Source organism: Paramisgurnus dabryanus, chromosome 11 (genome assembly GCF_030506205.2).
Source record: "Paramisgurnus dabryanus chromosome 11, PD_genome_1.1, whole genome shotgun sequence".
NCBI lineage: Eukaryota > Metazoa > Chordata > Actinopteri > Cypriniformes > Cobitidae > Paramisgurnus > Paramisgurnus dabryanus.
In genome coordinates this window covers 17926240-17948637 of record NC_133347.1, presented here as the reverse complement: position 1 = coordinate 17948637, position 22398 = coordinate 17926240, and the positions used below count along the sequence as shown (strand labels likewise).

Here is a 22398-nt window from a genome sequence, read left to right as displayed (position 1 = left end):
TTACATAAATATTATACACATTACACACACATTTAATATGTAAACAAAAACTTTTATTCTGCAAAAGTCGCGACTAATCGTTATGCTGTGTTTACACCAGCCGCGGTAGGGGCGGCAAAAACGCTCTATTCGCACATAGTTGGACCCTTGAACATTTGAGTTCACTTGCTTCATTTGTTTGTGAAAGCCGCGCGTGAAATTCTAGTCATGGGAAGGGTTTCTGCGACTCCGCGGAGACTCCGCCACTCCACTCGCTTCCTGTAATCAAGTCACTACTAAAGCAAGTTCCTGATTGGTTAACGCGGCGGGGAAATCTGCCGAAGTTCAGATTTTTCAACTCGCGTGTTTCCTGTGGCAAAGCTCATTTTTGCGGCCCGCGCCAATCGCGCCACATGATAATAATCCACGTGTAATCGCGTTTTTGCATTGACTTAACATGTAAATCACCCACACTTTGCCGCCTCTACCGCGGCTGGTGTAAATTTTGTTAATGTTTTGGAGCACACTATTCTTAAAGCTAACATATAAGAGCAAAAAACCTTACATGTTGAGTTCATGGGTACTTTTAAAAGTGCTATTGAGTTCCCCTAAAATTAACCATTTATGATCCATGTACACTTTCAGAATAAAGGCACAAACTGTACCTTTTAAGGTACAACTGGCTATCACTCACTGGGGTGGTCCTGTTTTAAACCTCTAGTTAGGACCTTTAAAATTTGTTTTGTGGACATAATTGTATAAGGACATATTGTGTACCTTTAAATACAGAGTTACACCTTATTTATTACACTGCACACATCTATGTTACGTCTGCGAGACTGTTTGTTTTGTGTACCACGTGGTACCAACTCACTTCAGGAGCATTTCAGGAGTGAAAGCGACAGGATTCCTCCTTGTGATTGCCTGTCTGACGTTTTTCTTAATTTTCTGAGTTCTAACGTGAATACGGTAGCTTAATTATTAATGTTTTGTTTTGTTTGGTTTAATTCTGTTTATTGTCTCTCTCTGCACGTGCAAGGTATCGGATTGGTGAGACACAACCCCGATTGCTTTTGCTAAAGGTTGCGCACCACCATTCAGTGATTGATCACGACGTTGACGTACACATGTTTATAATTAATGCAGAGGATTCCGAAAGGAATTATATGGAAGCATTTAACACTCACTCTCCGAGCTTTGCATCACTTACACAGAATATAGATGGCAGCCTGTTTAAGCCTGTTCTCAAACCTCCACCCAGTGTTTGTGAAGTTGAATAATTTGGAGTAATGCTTGATGTTTGGCACAGGGTGCACTGTGCGTTACCTTCAAAACATATATGAGGAACACTACGGCCTCAGTGCGGTGTGGTCTCTCAGGTCCAGAGTTTCACGCTGATTTCTCAGTAATTACTCTGTTGACTTTTGGCATGTAATCGTGATGCCTGTCGCTGCTGTTTCCTTTGCTTGGCACGCTGCTGGTCGTGTCGAGCCAAACCTTTCCACATAACGACAGCGGGACAGCACACGAGTGTGGCTCCTCCACCTTGAGTTTCAGTTTGAGCTGTGAGATTGACAGCATATTTTAATTCATTATGAGTTAAGGCGCTGATCTTTACATTTTACATACAGTACTGTGCAAAAGTCTTGAGCCACCACCAGCTTTGTTGTTTTAAAATTAGTTTGAATGACCGTCAATGTCTATTTGAGGTGTTTCAATTAGGATATTAAAAGGAAATACATGAATATGTATACAACCTTTTTTAGCACATATTTCATTGCTAAAAAACTTATTTTGTGTATTTGGTATAATACAATGTGTTTGGCCCTGTCCCAAATGGCACACTCCGGACTTGTGGTCCCCCTCAGAGTCCACACTTTGATGACATCATGTAGTCCAGACTTTAGGGACCCTTGATGAGAGTCCACATGGGTGCACCGGAGTTGTATTTTGGGACAGACTCAAGCGTCACGCCGGAAATAGGAAGAGAAGTTGCCCGTCAGTGTGAACTCCTCCCTTCCATCATCTGATTGGTCTGATTGCTCTTTCGCAAGGACTTCTGGGTTGGTAAAGTGCGTGAAGCCTGCTGCATTGCGGGCTTTGCCGAAGACCGCATCAAGGGGGCAAGGGGGGCGCTGATGAGCACACTTCGAAAATGACAGATGGGACACCCTACGGACTCATAGACTAAGAAAGCACGCGCAATTTAAGGCCATGAGACCGTTAGTCCACATGAAGTGCGCCATTTGGGACACGGCCTTTGTGTGGTTTATGGTTAAAAAAGATTTCACTCTCTTCCTGAAACGCATGGATCTGAAAAGCTCTGTGTCCCTGATTGGCCAGCTAACCTGTACGTTGTTATTGGCCTGAATACCGTCAGCCGGAAATATGACGCTCCTTACCATGTTTGACAATGCAATGCTGACGTATAACTCTTTAAAAATAAAGGTGCTTCATGATGTCATAGAAGAACGTTTTCTTGTCTAAATGGTTCTTTAAGCACCTTTAACATCTAAAGCAAGGTGAAAAAGGCTTCTTTAGATTATAAAAAATATAAATAAATGTTTTTTGAAGAACGTTTGACTAAATGGTTCTTGAGGAACCAAAAAGAGTTCTTCTATGGCATCGCTGTAAAGCACCTTTATTTTTAAGAATGTAGTTGAAAAGTACCTGGTCCCATGGCCATTTTAGTGAATGTACGAAGTCATGTCCCCTTAAGATAGCGAAGGGTGTCCTAGGAAAGTAGTTTATAATGTGAAATTCCTGTTTTTGGTTCTCCAATGAATGTTCTTTTCATTTCTGAACATTTTTCACTACAAAGAATCTTTTGCGCAAAGAAAGGTTCTTCATGAATTCATACAACCAGACAAAGGCCATTTTTGGAACCTTTCTTTCTAAGAGTGCAGGCACATATAGGGGGACAAAATTGAGAGTAAGAATGAGCTCCTCGGCACCTGTTTCTCATTAGGTCTCTGTCCCTGTGCCAGAATCAATACACCCGGATGCTGGAACAAAATCAGACTGCCATTTGTGAACGAGCAGAACATTAGTGAATTCCAAATTATTTACAAACAAGGACCTTTCCTCATTACTCATTCGGTCTCGGGGCCCTTCTGCATCTCATGCTGAAAAAGCAAGGTTTTTCCCTCCATCCAGCCCAACCTTGTGAAATCAGATGCCCTAATTTTATTTGGATTAGCAGAATATTGCGTTCACACAACACTTTCAAATACACATGAAAGCATTTAACTTTTTCCCTAAACCTTCACGCTCTCTCGATCTCCAGATGACGTATATGTTTCCATAGATTGCTGCATGCTTGCTGGCAACGACGGATTAGTTAAACAAAAGAGGGCAGTTCTCTCGAGGAGGGGACATCATCTCTCCGCAGGGGTTATAAAAACCTGCGGGGAGTGAGAGGGGGAAATACCACATGTTAATGTGTTGTAAGTTTGTCATCTTTACAATAAACACATCTACATCACCCCAGTGTAAACATGTGGTGATTGTTCGTAGAAGTCTGGCATGTGGTTGGGATTGGAAGAGAGAATCGGTCGAGCGGAGTGAGCTCTCTGTAAGCATTACGAGAGGTCTCGGCCTTGGCTTGCGCTTCACAATCACTAGCGTAGAAATGTAAATACACGTTTGGTTTACAACGAAATAAATGATGCGAAGTAAAATCAAAGTAAACAACATCAGTCAGTGTAATCATTCGCATGGCATTCCACCCCACCGGCGTGCCTCATTTGTATACCTTTATGCGCCAAAATAGTTAGCCTTTCTTATAACAAAAGTGGTGACGGATGTGACTGGACGTTTATGTAGCATCTTTAAATGAAAACATAAGATCTGTTTCAAAACCCAGTGAGCCGCTTTACCGCCGGCATACCTTCTAAGGCAGCACTGCAAGCGTTATGGAACCTCATCATGTAAATGCCCGGTATGCCATACAAATAGGGTAAGTGCTCTGCTTAGGGCACTCATATTACAAATGATTTTATTAGAGGTTATTGTTAGCATGCAACCTTATCACAGATGAACGCGTTGTAATATCCTAGTTATTACCCCTATGTTCGAATTTGGGGGGGGGGGCTGGGGTGGTCCAGGACCTCCTATAAAAATAGAGTAAAAAATATATAAATTAGGGGGGTCACCTGGTTTTTATTAAAATTTAAATACTGCATGAATTTAAAACGTCAGTGCTGCGCTGCCACAAAGCAATAGGCTACTGTCCATTATTTCTCCTAATTTTGTAATAAACTAATCCAAACGATTTCTGTCTGAAATAAATGTAAACCCTCAAGTGCGCCTCAGATTGTTAGACTTAGATTTAGAAATAGGATTGGGTTAGGGGCTTTTAAAAAAATCTTTTTTAAACAATTATTTCACACTAATTTGAGTGGTAAAAATGGTTAGGATTTGAGTTAACACTTATAAGTCCCATGGGGTCAATCTTACCCCAAGCCACTTTTCTTTATACATAGTTCCCTTCATCTCAGTGGAATAAGATTTGTGACTTTTCTAGAGTGTCTGTCAATATTTATGTAAAAAACTGGGTTTGATTCGGTCGTTCCAAAGTTGTGTAAAATAAATTTACCAAAAGAGGCCCTTTGGGGGTAAAAATTACCCTAATTGAAAATGAATGGGAAATGCACAAAATCTTTTTTTTTTTTGACAAAAAATAAATAAAAATAAAATAAAAATAATGCATTGAATTATGCAAAACAAAGATGTAAATTGGTGGGCTCTAATGCCTACCTGCCTACCCAATGCCTTTAGATCAATATCAAAAAACAATTTAAATCAAATTTAGACAATAATTTAGGTGAATTTCTCTTAAAAAATTATATTTTACAGGCAAGCTAATGGTGTAGTTGAGGAATTTAGTGGTAAACAGGTACAAAAGTACTGGAGTCATTTTTACCCCCGCGGAAAAATGCATACAGGAAAGTCGGGCTTATGAGGGTTAAAGGGGACATTTCACAAGACATTTTTTAAAAGTCAAATAAATATTTGGTGTACCCAGAGTAAATATGTGAAGTTTTAGCTCATACCATATTGATAATTTATTAAAGCATGTTAAAATTGACATTTTGTAGGTGCCAGAAAAAAATTTGCCGTTTTGGGTGTGTCCTTTAAAATGCAAATGAGCTGATGAAATGCAAACACTGATCACAACGATGGTGGTTTGTTGAAATTGAAAATCTATTGTGAATTATTTTTTCTCTTTCTCTCTGTACTAAATGGCAGTGCCGTGGTTGGATAGTGCAGATTAAGGGGTATTATTATAATAAGATCCCCTTCTGACATCACAAGGGGAGCCAAATTTCAATGAGCTATTTTTCATGTGCTTGCAGAGAATGGTTTACCAAAACTAAGTTACTGGGTTCTTCTTTTCACATTTTCTAGGTTGATAGAAGCACTGGGGACCCAATTACAGCACTAAAAACATGGAAAAAGTCAGATTTTCATGGTATGTCCCCTTTAAGGGTAATTTGGGGTTTATTTTAATAAAACATTGATCCAGGACCAACAAAAAATGTTGAGCCAGGCTCACATTTTACTTTGTGAAATCAAAGCGACCCTTAAATGAGCTTAGCTTGGTGACCCTCCATAATCTTTGACATAATTCGAACACTGCCTAAAACATCAATGTTACAAATCACAAATCAAAACCATTTATCTGTGCTTGTTTGAACAAAGTGTTGTACTTCCCTGTCCAGTAATGGCATGCACTCAAGCATGATGACAAGTTTGGTGCTGCTAAATTATATATACTTTACCAGATACCATGTGGTTCCAGGTTGTGTTGGGAACTCTAACCACATATGGCGAAGCGACTTAATTAATGTACTCATTTTAATCGTCACTATTATACATCCCCACACATTAGAGACAATGGCTTATTTGTTCTTCGTCCCCGACAGCTTTTCTTTCATTCTAGCTGATTCTTGGGGATATATGTTATTCCATCGGTCTCTGGCACTGCATTACTGCACTTAAGCCTCCAAGCTGTGTTAGACTTGACTTCGCTCCTGGCTGATGGCAGCAGTTTCTGTAATGTAATGCTCCTCGGGGTGTAACTATTGAAATGTCAGCCTGCCATTGCTGATCAGTTGTTCAACAGCTTCCAACACTGGAAAATAAACACCTTTTTCTTCTTCTACTGTCTGTTTCTTGCTGGTGGTTTTTTTTGGGGGTGGGAGGGGTGATGAGATGTGTGATTTCAGGGCCTCTGAATTCCTCCATTAATGACTACCAGCTTTCCAGCTCGGAGAGGCTGTAGAGAGGGACTGCAAACCTGATACTGATGCTTCTCGCATGCAATGACTGAGGTGAACAAACACGGAGTCTCAATGCCATAATTGTAGTGCTTTTAAAAGGGGCACACAATCATTTATCCTCACTGAAAACTTTACCACTGAATAAATAAAATGAATTTTTTGAAAATGTTTGAAATGAGATGAAGACTAGTCACAGTGGAAAAAGTGGTTTTACTGAAGCTGAGGGGACGCGTGCAGGGGCCGTCATGTTGAAATCATAGACCACCCTTTCGTAATCCCTGTATTACACCATGACAGCCTGCATTGAAATGTGCTGGACAAAGATCAGATTGATATGATCAGGCAATTTGTTACAAATAAATATCATGTAATATCTACTGTAAACTATGCCTTCCTTTCTTATGTCTTTATTTTATTTTAAAATGCTGAATACTAAATATATTTGATGTGTTTTGTAAATGTGGTGAGTTGTTAATGTATTTGGCCCTATATGACATTACAAAGTCAGATTTTGAGTCACTTGCTTAGTTTTAATAAAGAAATAAACTATGAAGGCTGTAAGTTATTGTCATTTTACTATGGTTTAGAAGTGAAACAGTGGCAACGACCAAAAGACATCTATCTTCAATACACTTGATTATTTTCAATTATTTTCGATTGTAATTTAACCTATGCTGGGTTGTTGGGTCAAATATAAAAATGTTACAGTTTAATTACAGTTTTTCTCAGTCTCTTTGGAGCATTTCTCGAATCATTCCTAAATTTAGCAAATAATAAGTGCGTTTCTCAGAACAATTCGTACAAATTGCACAGCATCATGTCCTGCAGAAGCGTGCAACTTGTTTAAAATCCTTAGTTCATCTCTCAAAATAATTTTTTTTAAAGGGGCCATGGCATGAAAATCTGACTTTTTCCATGTTTAAGTGGGTCCCTAGTGCTGCTATCAACCTAGAAAATATGAAAAAGATCAACCCAGTAACTTAGTTTTGGTAAACCATTCTCTACAAGCACTTGAAAAAATAGGTCGTTGAAAATTGGCTCTTCTTATGATGTCAGAAGGAGCTCTTATTATAATAATCCAACCCCTTAATCCAACCACAGCACTGCTATTTAGTGCAGAGAGAAAATAATTCACAGAACAATTGAGTTTCAATTTCAACAAACCACCATCATTGTGATCAGTGTTTGAATTTCATCTGCTCATGCACATTTTAAAGGACACACCCAAAACGGCACATTTTTGCACACACCTACAAAGTGGCAATTTTAACATGCTAGAATAAATTATTTATATGGTATTTTGAGCTAAAACTTCACATATGTGCTCTGGGGACACCAAAGATTTATTTGACATCTTAAAAAAGTCCTGTGACATGGCCCCTTTAAGTTAATAAACATGACAGTGCCATCAAAATGGCAAGTCCACGTTCATGAACAAAATCGTCAAAATACCTTGTTCCACCTGTAAGTCCAAGTCCGATTTTGGTGCATATCCGATTGGAATCCAATCACATTTAGAACGTGTGAACAGCCAAAAACTGCATGAAATCCATTGTTTTTTTCTGTTTTTTAGACTACATCTAGAGGCTGTTTGAAATCCATTTCAAAACGTATTGCCGGAAATCTTTTTCAGTCTGACAGCTCTGATCGCATCTGTGTAGCTTTTTGGTTACGTCATGTTGTCATGTAACGTAAAAGCAACCCCACACTGTAAAAAATACTTTGCTGCCTTAAAATGTTTTGTTGAATCAACTCAGATTTACAAGTCATTTCAACTTACTATTATTCATCTTGACTAGAGATGAGTTGTTATAGTTACAGGTGAGTTGTTATAACTTATAAAATTAAGTTGACTTTTCTCAACTATATTTTATAAGTTGTGACAACTCATCTTTGTCGACAAGACTTTTTTTACAGTGCAGTGCAAACTTTGGAACAGTCAATTTCTGACGAAATGATAGGGGTGAGTCCATCAATCCGTTCCCTGAATCATTATATCGTGTATGCAGGTTCAGGCACTTGACATTGGGACACTGTTCACTTTTTCATTTAAAAAAAATATATATTATTGTTTAGAATATTGATTAGATTGTGGTCTCTTATGTGTGTTTATATTTAAAACATAAACAAACCTTTGTCTTTTTCAAAGTTATATCACATTTCATGAAGTTTATTGAGTTGGCTCGGGCGATTTTCAGCTGGAGAGCTTCAGAAAAGGTCACGTGATTTCCGATTAGGAAACATAGGGACCATCGATGCTCACTGGTTTTTGCGTTGCATTGTGGGAATTTTTAGGGAACGAACGTTGCAGTGCACTGAAAGAATTTTGCGATTAAGGCCTAGTCCACACGGACACGGGTATTTTTATAACCAGAGTTTTTCCTCCTGCGTTTAAAAACAAAACCCGTCCATACATGCTCAGTTAAAAGAAATCTCTGCCTACATGAAAACGCAAAAACACACTATCACGTGCTGTCAAGAGCATGCCACAGTAGCAGGCGGTGATATAACCCTAATCGTAAAGCCACATTGGACAATCAGAACCCTTAATCAGAAGCGTTTCTGAAAATTCTCACCCTGGCAGGGTTTTTCCAAAATGTTCGGTTTCAGTGACCTGATACTGCATTTCCATATGGACGAAAGGCCGAACTGCGTAAAAAAGTCACGGTTCTAAAAATAACTGTGTCTGTGTGGACAAGGCCTAAGACATCCCTTAAAATGTCCAACTCCCTTATCAGTGCCCTGATTACTGAACAACAAAGCTGATTGAGACACAGCCCATGTGTAGAATATAGTTTCTACAACGTCAGACATCGAGGCAGAATATCGAGCCAGCGTGTCGTCATTACCATAGAAACAGTGCATATAATCTTGAACATGCCAGAACGCTACAGGATGCACAATATGGACAGTGAGTCTGTCAACTCGGATATGCACCAAAATCGGATATGGACTGACAGCCCTGACAGCATAAGCTGGTAGCTAGTTGTAGCTGGTTTAAGCTGGTCCTCTCAGGCTGGCAAAGCTGGTCAAGCTGGTGGATCAGCTGGTCGTCCAGCCTGACCAGCTACATCCAGCTAGACCAACTTAAAAAGTGACCAGAACACAGCTACACCAGTATTACTAGCTAAAATCAGCTGGGAGGCCAGCTTATGCTGGTCTTAGCTGGATTTTTCAGTAGGGAGTGTGAACAAAGTAAAAATGTTTAGCCATGTTGTCAATATACCAAGTGTACACAATTATATTTGTCTTTTTTTCTGATGTAAACTGTGTATAAATTCACATTTGTATGATTTTTTTTTGTACACAAAATTACACACATGAAATATGAGATTTGAAAAAAAATATATATTTTACAGTACAAATATTTTTTTTTAAAAAAGGTTCACTGTACACTCACTGTTCATTGTAACTCAAAATTTCAAGATTCACTTGATAGCAATTTATCAATTCAGAAACCAGCATAATGTGTTTTGATGAAAAACACAAAAATGTAACAAACAGCAGACATTTGTATATAATCATATGCATATTTGTACCAAAGGATTTGTCCAAAACAATGGTTTTATGCTTTTATGTTGTGCACAACTGACTTGATGATGTGGAGGTTGAACAAAGTGTTTTGAAAAATTTATTTCTGATCTGAGAAATGCTCCAAAGTGACTAAGAAAAACTGTAATGTCCCTTTTTGACCCAAAGCTGGGTTGAAAAAACAGCATTTTTAGAGTGTAGTTTCATATTTAAAGTATCAACAATTGAAATATATGTCTTCCAGTCTAGAGCCAAAATCATATTTCAGATCATTCATTACATGATTAGAATACCAATCCTGATTGGCTCAAGTTACACACTTCCCAAAAATGCAGTTTTTTCAACCATTGCTTGGGTCAAATATAGTTTAATTTATCCCAACGTTGGGTTTGTCCATATTTTACCCAACCACAGGTTAAAACAACCCAGCATTTTTTAGGTTTATAGACTCATATTGGCTCTCAAAGCAAGTACACAAACCACAGAGACAGTGCAGTACATTAAAGGTAGATTGAATCATGCTTGGGAATATGAATAATAAATGTCTGCCACCCATGCAGCGGAGTTAGAAGGGGGCAGCCTGAATCAGTTTCCATCACTGTTTTTAAGGCCAAATGCCCCTTTTCATTACTTAGAGCACACCAGCTGTATTGTAACTACAACCAATTTCCTTGCAGTCTATAAAACTGTCAATCAGAATCATACAGGAGAGCCGAGCGCAGTGCGAGTCATGAACGGGGGGAGACCGAATCTGCAGACAGATGTCAGCAAGTCGAAACCGAGCGCTGGAGATAATGTTGCTAGACCTCGGGTGTACAATCTTTGTATTATTGAAAGTAAAACAAAATAGCTGTTCAGATCAGTGTGGCTACAATTGATGCATATCATGAGGTTAGCTAAAGAAATAGTCACGGATAGGTACAATTTCATTCATTTATTAAATGTATGGCAAGGAGACAAATAAGTTATAATATTTTTTATTTGTTAGAATTCTATCAGTGTTTGAACATTATTATTCAGAGAGCTAGTACATTTTTTCTACGTTCATGGCTAGCTTTTCACAAAACCCAAAACAGTCTTCAGACTGGACTCACTCTCTCTATATAACACTGTAACATGGACCTTTAGTTGTCTGAGAACAAGCAAGTGTGCACGTCTTCTCCGTTCTGTTCTCAGCAAAATGAAAGCATTACATATAAACTCTTTAAAAATATACTTCTGTCAAATAACTTGACAACTACTATGTACACTACAAAAATAAATTTTCATATAAATAAATTATATGGCATACATTTATCTTTGTAACTGAAAACGACATACATCCACGCCGAAACAAGGAAAAATGGCAGTCTGTAAAAACCATCCTTTTAAAATCCTCTAAGAGCTATGATGAATCTGTACTGTAAATGTTATATACTCTTTTTGTCCTATTTAACATTAGTAAGCACTTTATACAGATCAAAATCCGTTAATGTAAAATAAAAAGACTGTAATAGTGTTTTCAGACAGACGTAAAAATATCCCTGCATTGTTAAGAACTGGCATTATGACCATAATTGAACAAAACAAAATCATCTTATAATATAAAAATATAAATATTGCAAAACAAACGTAAAAAAATAATAGATTATATATATTTATATATATATATATATAAAATTACAATAGTTGCCAGCCATGATTTTTCTCCCATTTCTGCCAATGTGACATGTAGGAGAACCAACAAACAAAACAAAAAACAATCAAAAACACAGACTTGCTCTTGAGGTCTTTGTCAAGAACAAAGTCTCACAAGGGCAGACATCTGTTTGACAGGAAGTCATTCTGGAGAAAGAGGCGTAGAGGGGGGTCAGGTTCGGGTAGACACCAAACGCACACACACACACACACATATACATTTTTACAAACGCAAACACACTAGACTCAGAGTGATGGAGGAGTGGGGGCTCCATGACCCTTGACCCTTAAAGCACTCGCATGCACTTTTTGGGAACTTCCAATTAGTGTCATGGCGTTATGTTGTGGATTTTTATGAGGTGAGGTCAGCAAGCAGAACTGCTCGTATTAAATTGGGGCCAGTAGTTGTGGTTTGTCATCGAAGAGGTCACCGAATATATCGATTGGCCATTCTGTGACTCACCCTTAAAATGCTCATTAGCTTATTTAAACAGAGATAAGACACTGATGTTAAGCCACCAAAGCTTTAGCAATATTGTTGTAACAGTAATGTTTAGCTTAAACCAGAATTGAGGAATAACGTGAAATAATGCCATACCGTAAAAAAAAAGAAAATGCTACAATGGAAACCCATCTTCCACAGTAGAATGAATAACCATAAACACATTTCAGCTGTGATAAACTATACTAGTCAGTAATGTAAAGTCGGAGTCATGAGCAAATTGAGGGTTGCCACCGACTGGCCGTTATACAGTAAAAAAACACGGAGGCACGAGACGCCAGAGACGAGTTCAGTACGGAGGACATTACAGACACAGTCATTCACATCTATCACTCATGTTTCCTTCTTCATTTCTGCTCAGGTAAATTCTCACGCATAGCGTGTTTCATTGTTAAACAGTAATTGTTTTTTTTAAACTACCACAGGTTTGTGATAAGCACATTAACATTACAAAGCATAAATCCTAACGCTTCAATATACACAAAACACAAACGTCCACACACGCACTCAAAACATTTGCTTGTAGGCAAAAACGAAACGATTCCTTGGATATTATCGTGAAGCTTTACATAGATTTCCCTGAATGTGTCCTCTGAAAATAGAAATCTGTGCAGTTTTAGTATTGATACTAGTTTTGTACAGGTGTTTTATCAGAAGTGCAGTGGAGATGCTGTTCGAATCCGATTATCTGCTGATAACCGAACACTGAGATTACATTACGTTACTTCATCATAATAAACGTTTAAATCCGGAAGTGGAGCGAAAAACCTGTGCACACATGCACTCACGAACAACAATCAAACTTACACACACACAATCCTATAAAATTAAAGAAAATAATTGCATAGCATTATACAAACATCACAACAATATTATAAGCAGCAACAACAACCGTATGCTGAAATGTTTGTCAAACATGAAGTTTCCTCATGGCACAGATACACAGATGATGGATGGGCACTTGACACAAATGAACACGCAAGCACGCCGTCCGGTCAGACGACCCCGGTCAAATAATAGCTACTCTCGTTCATTATTTACATATGTGTACACATAAATACTTTTAACAATAATACACCAGGGTTATACAGTAACAGAGTCAAGCACCAAAACGGCGCCGCTGGTCAAAGTGCCCCTGCCACGCAGCACCATGTTTCTGCCACACAGGCAGACAGAAGTCCCATTCTTTGGCTGTTTGAGCTTCGACATTCAACCGCTGTAAAGACAAAGTGCAGAAGAAACGGTCAATACCGAATAGATTCATCTGATTACAGTATTGCTTTATTTTGGGCTAGTAAAACGGTAACTAACCTCAGCTGGAGGGTCTCGTGTGGGAGACATTATGAGTGTCATATTCTAGATCCTGCAGCTCCATGCCCTCTGTTTTTGAGCTGCCGTTGCTCTCGTCGTAGGGCACATGAGGGTCTGAGAAGTGAGGGTCAGTGTAGACATCTTCTGAAGTGTGATTGGAGGGGTGGGACGGGTAGGCGGGGCTCTGGCCAGGCATCCCTGGATGCACAGCCACCGTAACTGAGGCTGAGGCCGTCACCGTTGTGATTGGCTGACAGTAGGCGGGGCCTGTGGATGGATGGGATGGGTGAGGGTAAGGGTTGTGGGAACGGGGACGATGTGCCCCTGGGCGTTCCCGGTGGCTGGGGCCCGAACGGGCACCTGGCTCAGTAGCGGTTTCAAAAGCATCCATGCGCGGCCTGTGAGGGGGAGGCGGATGACCGCTCCCAAAGTCCCTCTTAGGGTCCCTGCTACAGTAGCGCTTTGACGACTGATGTCCAGCATCCTGAGAACCGGGCGGTTGGGCGGACCTGTACTGCTGCTGTGGTTGATGCTGTCTTGATTCATCCTGTGGAAAATGACGTATATACATGAGTTCATTCGGACAATTACGCAAATCCGCAGAGTGGTATAAACCCAAGCACTTGGAATTCTCTTGGAAAACCTTAGAATAGCCACTGGGGCATTTCACATTGTTTCCAACATGGGGTCAACTAACATAACTCGAATTCAACCTTATTTTTCTTAAATATGTTGCATTTACGGCTTTTATATTTAAAGGGTCATTACACTTTAAAAAAATATATAGTCTATTTCCAGCTCCCCTAGAGTTAAACATTTGATTTTTACTGTTTTGGAATCCATTCAGCTGATCTCCAGGTCTGGCGCTAGCACTTTTAGCATAGCTTAGCACAATCCATTGAATCTGATTAGACCATTAGCATCGCGCAAAAAAATAACCAAAGAGTTTCTATATCTTTATAAGTGGTAGCGCCAGACCAGGAGATCAGCTGAATGTATTCCAAAACAGTAACAATCAAATGTTTAACTCTAGGGAAGCTGGAAAATGAGTATATTTAAAGAAAGTGGAATGTCCCTTTAAGGCTAAAATTGAATGCAGAATCTCGTTTTATGTTTAAAAACGACATATAATCGACTGGAACGCTTTGAGGTCAAAAGTGGGGAAAATGCTCTACTTACTGAGTAAGAAGAAAACATTGGCAGCTCCACTTGACGATTGCCTTGTCGTCCACCTGTGGCGATCCGCACCTCTTCAAGCCTGGCAGATCGCCCCCTGTTGGGTTGGAGGTCATATTGTTGAAGTTCCTGGCTTATGCCGGACACAGTAGTGTTGGAACCGTATTCTGAATCGGAGGAGTCTGATCCCGCTCCGGGGGTGGTGTGGCTGGGTCGCATGGTGAAGCGGACCACCGGTGGGGGAGGCTCTGGAGATGGGGTGGGCAGTCGGCTTCGCCCATCCACTGGAGACACCTGAGGGTGGAGTTTGTTGGACACAACGAAATTAGTTGTGCTACAGAAGTTGCCAATTTTATTTACTTTTCACTTGCCTAAAAAGGCACTCCAGTAACGTTGTTTTTATATTGGCCATAAATTATTTCCAGGATTTACATTTTGCCCCCTCAGGTTAGCTTAAACCATCAACATATGAGGTGTGTGGCACAAAATGGACAACTTTTAAGGTATTTATTGTACAAAATAAATATTAGGAAATATACAAACACCATAGTGAATTTAGGGAATCAGGGTTTTATTTTATTATAGAAAAATGCATAAAAAACAAAAAGCTCACAAGTAATAAAGCATACAATGACTACAATTGTAGCTGTTATTAATAATCATTGATTCTTCTCTTTTTGTAATATTTTGTAATCATTGTCCTGGGATATGTCTTTATAATCTGTGTACTCTTTTCTAGACTATAAGTCACTCGGGAGTATGAGTCGCATCAGTCAAAAAAGTGTTTTGAAGAGAAAAAACATATATAAGTCGCACTGGACTATACGTTGAGTTTATTTAGAAAATTATTTCACAAAATCCAATTTGAAGAACAGACATTTAATCTGGAAAGGCAAGTTATTCAACTAAACAATAGCACAGAACAGTAGGCTGAATAGGTGTCCCTACATGTTAATGTAACATAAACATTACTGATTTATTAACACGATACACAATAGCATACAGAACATACCTAAGAGGCTGAATAGGCTAAATTAACACAACAAGCCAAGTCAAGTTCAAAAAGGACCCGAAGTCATTCCGCATCACTGAATCCATTGAATTACATAAATACAGGAGCAACATAGAGCGGACTCCCGCGGCTGTAGACGGTAATAATTTTGACGTATTAGTCGCCCCTGATTATAAGTTTCAGGACCCGTCAAACTATGAAAAAAGTGTGACTTAAAGTCCGGAAAATAGGGTATGTATGTTATGTATAGTGTTTGCCAAGCCTCCTTAAATTCTTCTTAAAGCTGAGCTACTGAGCTCCAAACATACCAATGCAACATGCATACACATGTTTTAATGCATCTTTAATCAAATATTCAAATAAACAGTGAAGATGCCAGTTGTTCAAAGTTGAACACCACTTTATAATGGTGCTATGGAGGAAAATCCACCAGAAGCAATCCTCTTACCTCAGGACAAGGGCCAAAGTAGGACAATAAGACCGGGAGCAGCACCAGTCCATTCAAGACCCCCAACACAGTCAGGATGGCCAAAACAGCGAAGAAATACCTGTAAATAAACACATTTTCAAGTTCAGAATAAAGAACTTTCAATCAACTTTTCTGCTATGAAAGAAAGGCATACCAAAAGTCATTTGCAACAAACATTCGCACACAAAAAGACTTTAGTCTGGTGTGGTTTGAAACTAAATTTACCTTGTGCCAGAAAAAGTCTCCAAATTGGTCTTTTAGAAAGCAGCACAGAGAGGCAGAGGACATAATTAGTTGGTTAATTCAAAGGCATGGAAAACAGGGAATGAGTGAGGTTTTCATCTTTTTTTTTTTCGAGGGCGAGTGGAGTACAAGCAAACACAGGGAAAGCAGAACGGGCAGGAATGTGGAGTACAGAAGAGAGAGCCGGCACAAAGAACTGGGCCTCTTTAAAAGAAGAAAGCACAGCAAACAAATGAAGTGAACGGTATAGAATTTAAACAATTTAGTCTAGGAGGAAGAGAGGAGAGGAACGACCACCGGCCCCTCTTGCCTGGCCTCAAACTCATTCAGTTTCCTCTCTCTATCACTCTTTCTATGCTAAGCCCCTGTGAAATGTCCGTGCCTTTCACAATCCCCTGCTCTAATTAAATCTCTAGAGCATCAGGTAAGACCCCCCAATCTCCTCTACAAATCCCTCCCCTCGTGTTCCTCCATCATTCCCGCGTTCTTTCTCTCTTCTTCATTACGCTAGGCTTTCTTTCCTTCGCTACTTCAGCGATGCGTGTGTGTGTAAATTGCTGCGGCTCAAATTGCAGCTGCAGAGTTTTAACACACAAAAATGCGCTTGCATGATTTTTGAACTTTTTCATTACGTACTTTTAATATGGATTTGCTTTTATGCTTTTTTTATGTGATTATAATGCTTAAATAGTAATATATATGATTTTGAAATCACTAAATTTTTTATTGCACTGGAAAGGCAGAATGAACTTGACAGACTCTTAATGTGTAAGTGACCACCACCAAACCCAAGATGTGGACAGAGATCAAAACATACTTAAATCAAGGATACATATGTATGTGTGGGAAAAAAAACTGAAGGTATATTTGCATTTCAGTCCTGGATGTCCCTCACGGTACACTGCTTTATTTATGTCCATAAGAGGGTTTTATAGGTCTGGGTTGAGTGTGGAAAGCTCCCGCAGTGTTTACCCAAGCAGACGCCATTTGTTTGGGGAGATGATGGAGAAAGAAGCCAGCCTTGTATTATTTAGGCTTAGGTTTTGGAAATGTTTAGATCTAAACGTTTGTCTGTACTTCATCAGACCTCCCGACCAAATGTCTTTGAATTGCGATTCTCGGTTTGTATTTGGCTTTTGAGCTTACCACACAAAAGGTCCATAGGACCGAAAAATGAAATCTCTATAATATCTCATCTGATTTTCCTAAACAGAAATGACAGTAAATAGAGATCCATTAAAGATGTTTGCTGAAGTCTTCTGCGTCTTAGATGTTCCTTTTAAGAAACAGACCCAAGCAATCAAAATGTTTCTCTTCTAGAGTTTCAGAAAAGATCTTGACGATGCCTATAGCTCTATACTCTTAATAGTCTCATGTATTGTATGTCTGTCTTTTAAAGGTGCAATGTGTGACTTTTTGCAATCTTTCTAAAATTATACATAACTATATTATCAGTGGTGTACAAAAACCCTACATAATGATCTCTATTGTTTTTATTACCTTAGAATGAGCTACACTGAACGTCCCCTTACAAGAAAGTCGACATTTTGCACCACCGTGTTTCTAAAGTAGCCCGGAAAGAACAAACTGTTCTAAAAGATCATGTTTGTTACTACGTTGTCTCAGATGATGACATGTTTGTCCTGTAGCGGCTACCGTAGCTTTACTATGCTTTCGAAAGAGAGGGGTGAACTGTAGACTGAGCCGTTGGTTGTAATTCACAATCTCACCACTAGATGCCGCTAAAAGTCCAACATTGCACATTGTTCTATAGACGGTTTCATCGGATGCATGTGACTGGTCCGGTTTCTGTTTTTTCCAGCTATGACTATTTGCTAAACTGAACTCTTGAACAAATACCTCCTCGAAAATAACACATTTTATTCTATGTGTTGTTTATTTTGCTTGTTATATAAATAAACTACGTTTTAAGACTTTGTTGTTGTTTTTTTCTTAGCGGAGTTTACCGGAAGCTATGTGTGGACCACGGAAGCCACTTGTTTATGTTGTTACTGCTGAAACCGTCTATAGAATCTAAAGAGAATATTTAAGACATTCAGTCGATATTTATTACATTCACATGGGGAGAAAGCGTTAACGCTTGACGGAAGGCTTGTCTCTGAAGCGTGGCCAACAGCCAATCACAGTGGCCGCAACACATGCTCCGGTCTTGCAAAAAAACGTAATTGGCTAGCTCGCACTAGGTTATGGCATAAGGTGATCTGATTGGCTGACGCACACGTTGGTGCTTGAAAAGTTGAGTATGTTTAGTTCTGCCGCGAGCAACGGCAGTGACGAGACGTTGACGGATCCAAAATTCAGTTCGGCAATGCATGACATTACCCATTAAAAGTAAATAAGAAGTGTTAACGCTTTTGCCCTGTGTGAATGTCCCATTAGGTTACATTTACATAATAGTTTTCCTTTGTTTTTAAAATGCAAAAAAAAAAAATTTTGCGCAAAGACAACTTTGTAAAGGGAGCTAGTAAACTTGTAAAGGACTAAAAACGTTGCATCATGCATGTCAGGCCAGTAGGTGGCGATTTCACTTTGTAAAGAAATAAAGAAAAACACATGCATATGACATCACAATTTATTTAAAAAAAAATCTAGTTTACAAGGAGACAACAACAGTATAAATTTCTGTTTCAGGACCCCAAAACGGCCAATGTCGTGTAAATGAACAGCCATGAAAAAGCTTCACGTTTTAGTTGAAAACTGTGTTTTATGCACAGCCCCTAAACTAAAACGTCTATAAAAGAGCAACTTTTAGGCAATATAGTTTTCCGCTAGGGTGAACTCCTGGGAAGAGGAGATGAAACAAATCAATCACTACAATTTAACGAAGTATAAAAATGAATAGCGTTTCAGCTGTTTAGAAGGTCGCAGACTCCAAACTAAATGTTCAAATTGAGGAGTGATTTACACCCGTGAGCTTTTCCACGGTTGAGTTGGATTCCCTCACGCTAACTGAGGCACCAAAAGCATTTAATGTTTTTCAACTTTGAACAGAGATGTTATGTGAAGTGTCCCTGAACCGAGAGCTTTTCTCCTCGTGCTTGAAAGCCACTTCTCCCCAAAGCAACACAGGACCGCATACCTCGCAGAGCAACCCGTACCAGCTATTTAGATTCAAAACATTAGGGGACCTGACAGAGGAAAGTCAGTATTCCTGCAAGGCTATAAAAATAAGGCCCGCTTTTTTGTTTTTTCCATATCTTTAGAGGCCAGGAGGTTTTGTTTGATGAAAAAACAGTAGATGAGTTTCAATGGGAGCCCATGAGGGGGGCCATGGCCCAATGTGGTCTGTACAGTGTGTGTGTGTGTGTGTGTGTGTGTGTGTGTGTGTGTGTGTGTGTGTGTGTGTGAGATGGGGGGTTATGCTCTGAACTTGTGTATGCATTATTTTACTGGCACGCTACTTCAGATCCAAAATGATTTTGGGGTAGAAGGTTGTGGTCTTTTCTAGTCTTCTACTAACAATGAGCAACTATTATTTCTTTACTCCTATAGCATCATCATTGATACCCCAGATTGAAATAAGTGTGACTTTAATTTCAGTGAAAAAGTAGTTTTATGCCACTCCCAGAAATAAAAAATCTGTAAAGATTCATGCACAGTAACCGGTGCATACTTAAGACAAACACAACACCAGGGTTGTGAGGAAGAGACACAGTGTTAGTTAGGACTTACGAGAAAGTTTGGCTAAAGACCTAAGGGGTCAGATCATATGTTTCATACTGCCATTACTGCGTTTCTGAACACCAAATATGTAATTGTGGTGGTTACATGATCTTGTGTCTGACAGTAATATGCTAGAGGTATCACATGAGACGAATTTTCTGCAAAGCCTTTATGAATAACAGAGGCAGTTTTGAGTTCTGACAGTTATATTATGTTTTCATAAACTAAAGTCGTAAAAAAGTTACATTTTCCATGATATGACCCCTTTAAGGCAGAAATATGTGATATAAATCAATGTCTTGAGATACTATGAATACAATCTACACAGTGGAAGGTGTTTCAGTACGTTTGCTGTCCTTACCTGACTATAAAGTCAAACTCCGACCCTGCCAGCATCAGGACACCCAACAGGGTGGAAAACGCCCCATCCAGCACCGGGGCAAACATGTGCTCAAGTGCCAGAACCGCTCGCTTGTTCCTGTCCCCGATGGCTGTGAGGAACGCCTGTAAGAAGAGCATCATTCCAGATCAGTATGAATATAATCTATATAATGTTTTTCATTAGGAAAATTGCAAGACTTTTACGCTCGTCTGCATGATCTTACCAGTGCCACGTGAACGGTGAACTCCACACCGATGCCCACAGAAGCAATGAGGATGACGACGGGCACAGCGCTGAGCTTGATGCCGATCAATCCCATCATGCCGAACAGCTCCACCGTCATCAAAGACAGCACCAGCACCTGCAAAGAGTAACAGCATCCATAAAACCAGCGCCCTTACTCTCATAAACAAAATAGCTATGCTTCTCATAGATTACAGTTTAGCACAGTTGGGTTAGATAGGTTATGCTAGATAGAGAACTGTGGAATGTGGGAAAATATCCTCTTGATAAGCAGGACACACATGTTTTTGTACAGAGATGAACTCGGGCTATGAACTGGTTAACTAAATGCCTTAATCAGCTGATGAGTCTTGGGTTACTGGAGGCCCAGCTGCCTTTGAAGACAAATAAAAGGGGACTAGGGGGAAACAGAGGGGGATTCTGGGAGTGGGATGGGCGAGCGTGGAGGAAGTGGGGACGTATGGAGTTTGAGGGGGCCGCTGGTGGTCTGGGACAAAAGCGAGATGGTTAAAGCTAAAGCGGGGCTGTAACTTTCTCTTTCATGTATTCAGTAAAGCAGAAGGATGAAGCTGCTATCCTGTCAGACAGGGTTAGATCATTCAGATGGCTTAAACACAGCTCCTAATAAAACACAAGGCATTGAACAGCACCAGAGGGACTGTGGGAAAGTAAACCAGGGCTCGCCTGTGCACGCACAAGCAATATAAATGGTACATACATGGACATTAATCAGAGAAAGTGGGTCTATTTTACATGTGGAGTGATGTTGTTGCCATAGCAACGTGTTATTTAACCATTTATTTTAGGGAAATGTTTCCGAATGCCTCCACTTAGACTAAACAAACTGGTTGAGACGGTTTAAGATAAACACAAAGTGCAGGGTTGTACAAACATGAGCTCTCTTTGGCTATTTCTGCCTTGTCCTACAGTATAACAGGAACTTTAAATTACTTCCAAACATTCAGTACATCCCAGTAAATCATAAGCAGTAGATATAAGAAGAGATTTAGTGAATACAGTTTTAATGTAAACATTTTGTGTTGATAATTGTATTTATAAAATAATACTATATGGCATTATTTTTATCTATTACAATAAATGTAAACTGCTATAATAATTTTTTCATTTAATTTTTTTACTTCCAGACAATTCACTAAAGTGACTTCTTTAAAACAAGACCAAAATTAGGCTTCGAGACCAAAAATGCCAGAGTTATATTAATTTGAAGGTGTACATCACCTTTTCACCTCAAACTCAAAAAGGGCTAATTTAAAGGGTTAATTCATTCATTTATATTAAGAGAGTTTTGAATTGAAATGCGAAGTTTTCTTGCACATGCATTTTAAAAAGTTTATCCCAAAGTTTTAAACCTTTGCACGACCCAGAACATGAATTTGAAACATCTTTAAGAGAAACTCACTATGATTCCAGCAGTCCAGGGGTTAAGCAGGAAGACGGCACAGACCAGGAAGGTGCAGGCCAGCACAACGCTTATGGACAGCAGAAGCCAGTGGCGCAGGCCAACGTACTGCTCCCAGAAAAGGAATGGGTACCCGTTTGGGTAGCTGGGCAGGCGCTGACGGCTGTAGTTGCTGCAGATGGCACGGACACTCTCGATGGCCTCCACGAATTGTGGCGTCTCGCGGAGCCCGTTGAGGTAGAAGGGAAACTGTGCATATTCGATGGGCTCGGCTGCAGGAACTGCGAATAGAAATGCAAAGATGTCAATGAGGTTTGCCTTGTTTTATTTATGAACTAATACAGACACTGTCCTACTTGTTGTTGTGTTATGCCCCGGCTTAATAGTTCCTGACCCATCCTGGCACAGCAGCTATTGCTATCCAGCATCAGACAAGTTTTTTTGCACTTTTTAGGGTGTTTTAATTTTATTAAACATTAAAGTAA

The 22398-nt window shown here is 39.5% G+C and overlaps 1 protein-coding gene across 1 annotated transcript in view; it reads right to left on the bottom strand.

Annotated features, from left to right (window-relative positions):
* Positions 1–10755: 10755 nt before the first annotated feature.
* Positions 10756–22398, bottom strand: part of ptch1 (patched 1) — a 59328-nt gene continuing 47685 nt past the window's right edge. Inside the window, exons 18-24 of the mRNA XM_065247206.2 lie at positions 21914–22194; positions 20474–20611; positions 20230–20372; positions 15921–16020; positions 14464–14754; positions 13285–13831; positions 10756–13189 (exon numbers count right to left, since the gene is read on the bottom strand). Coding sequence (XP_065103278.1) covers positions 13286–13831; positions 14464–14754; positions 15921–16020; positions 20230–20372; positions 20474–20611; positions 21914–22194 — 1499 coding nt within the window. The 3' untranslated portion in view covers positions 10756–13189; position 13285. The remainder of the gene's footprint in view (positions 13190–13284; positions 13832–14463; positions 14755–15920; positions 16021–20229; positions 20373–20473; positions 20612–21913; positions 22195–22398) is intronic.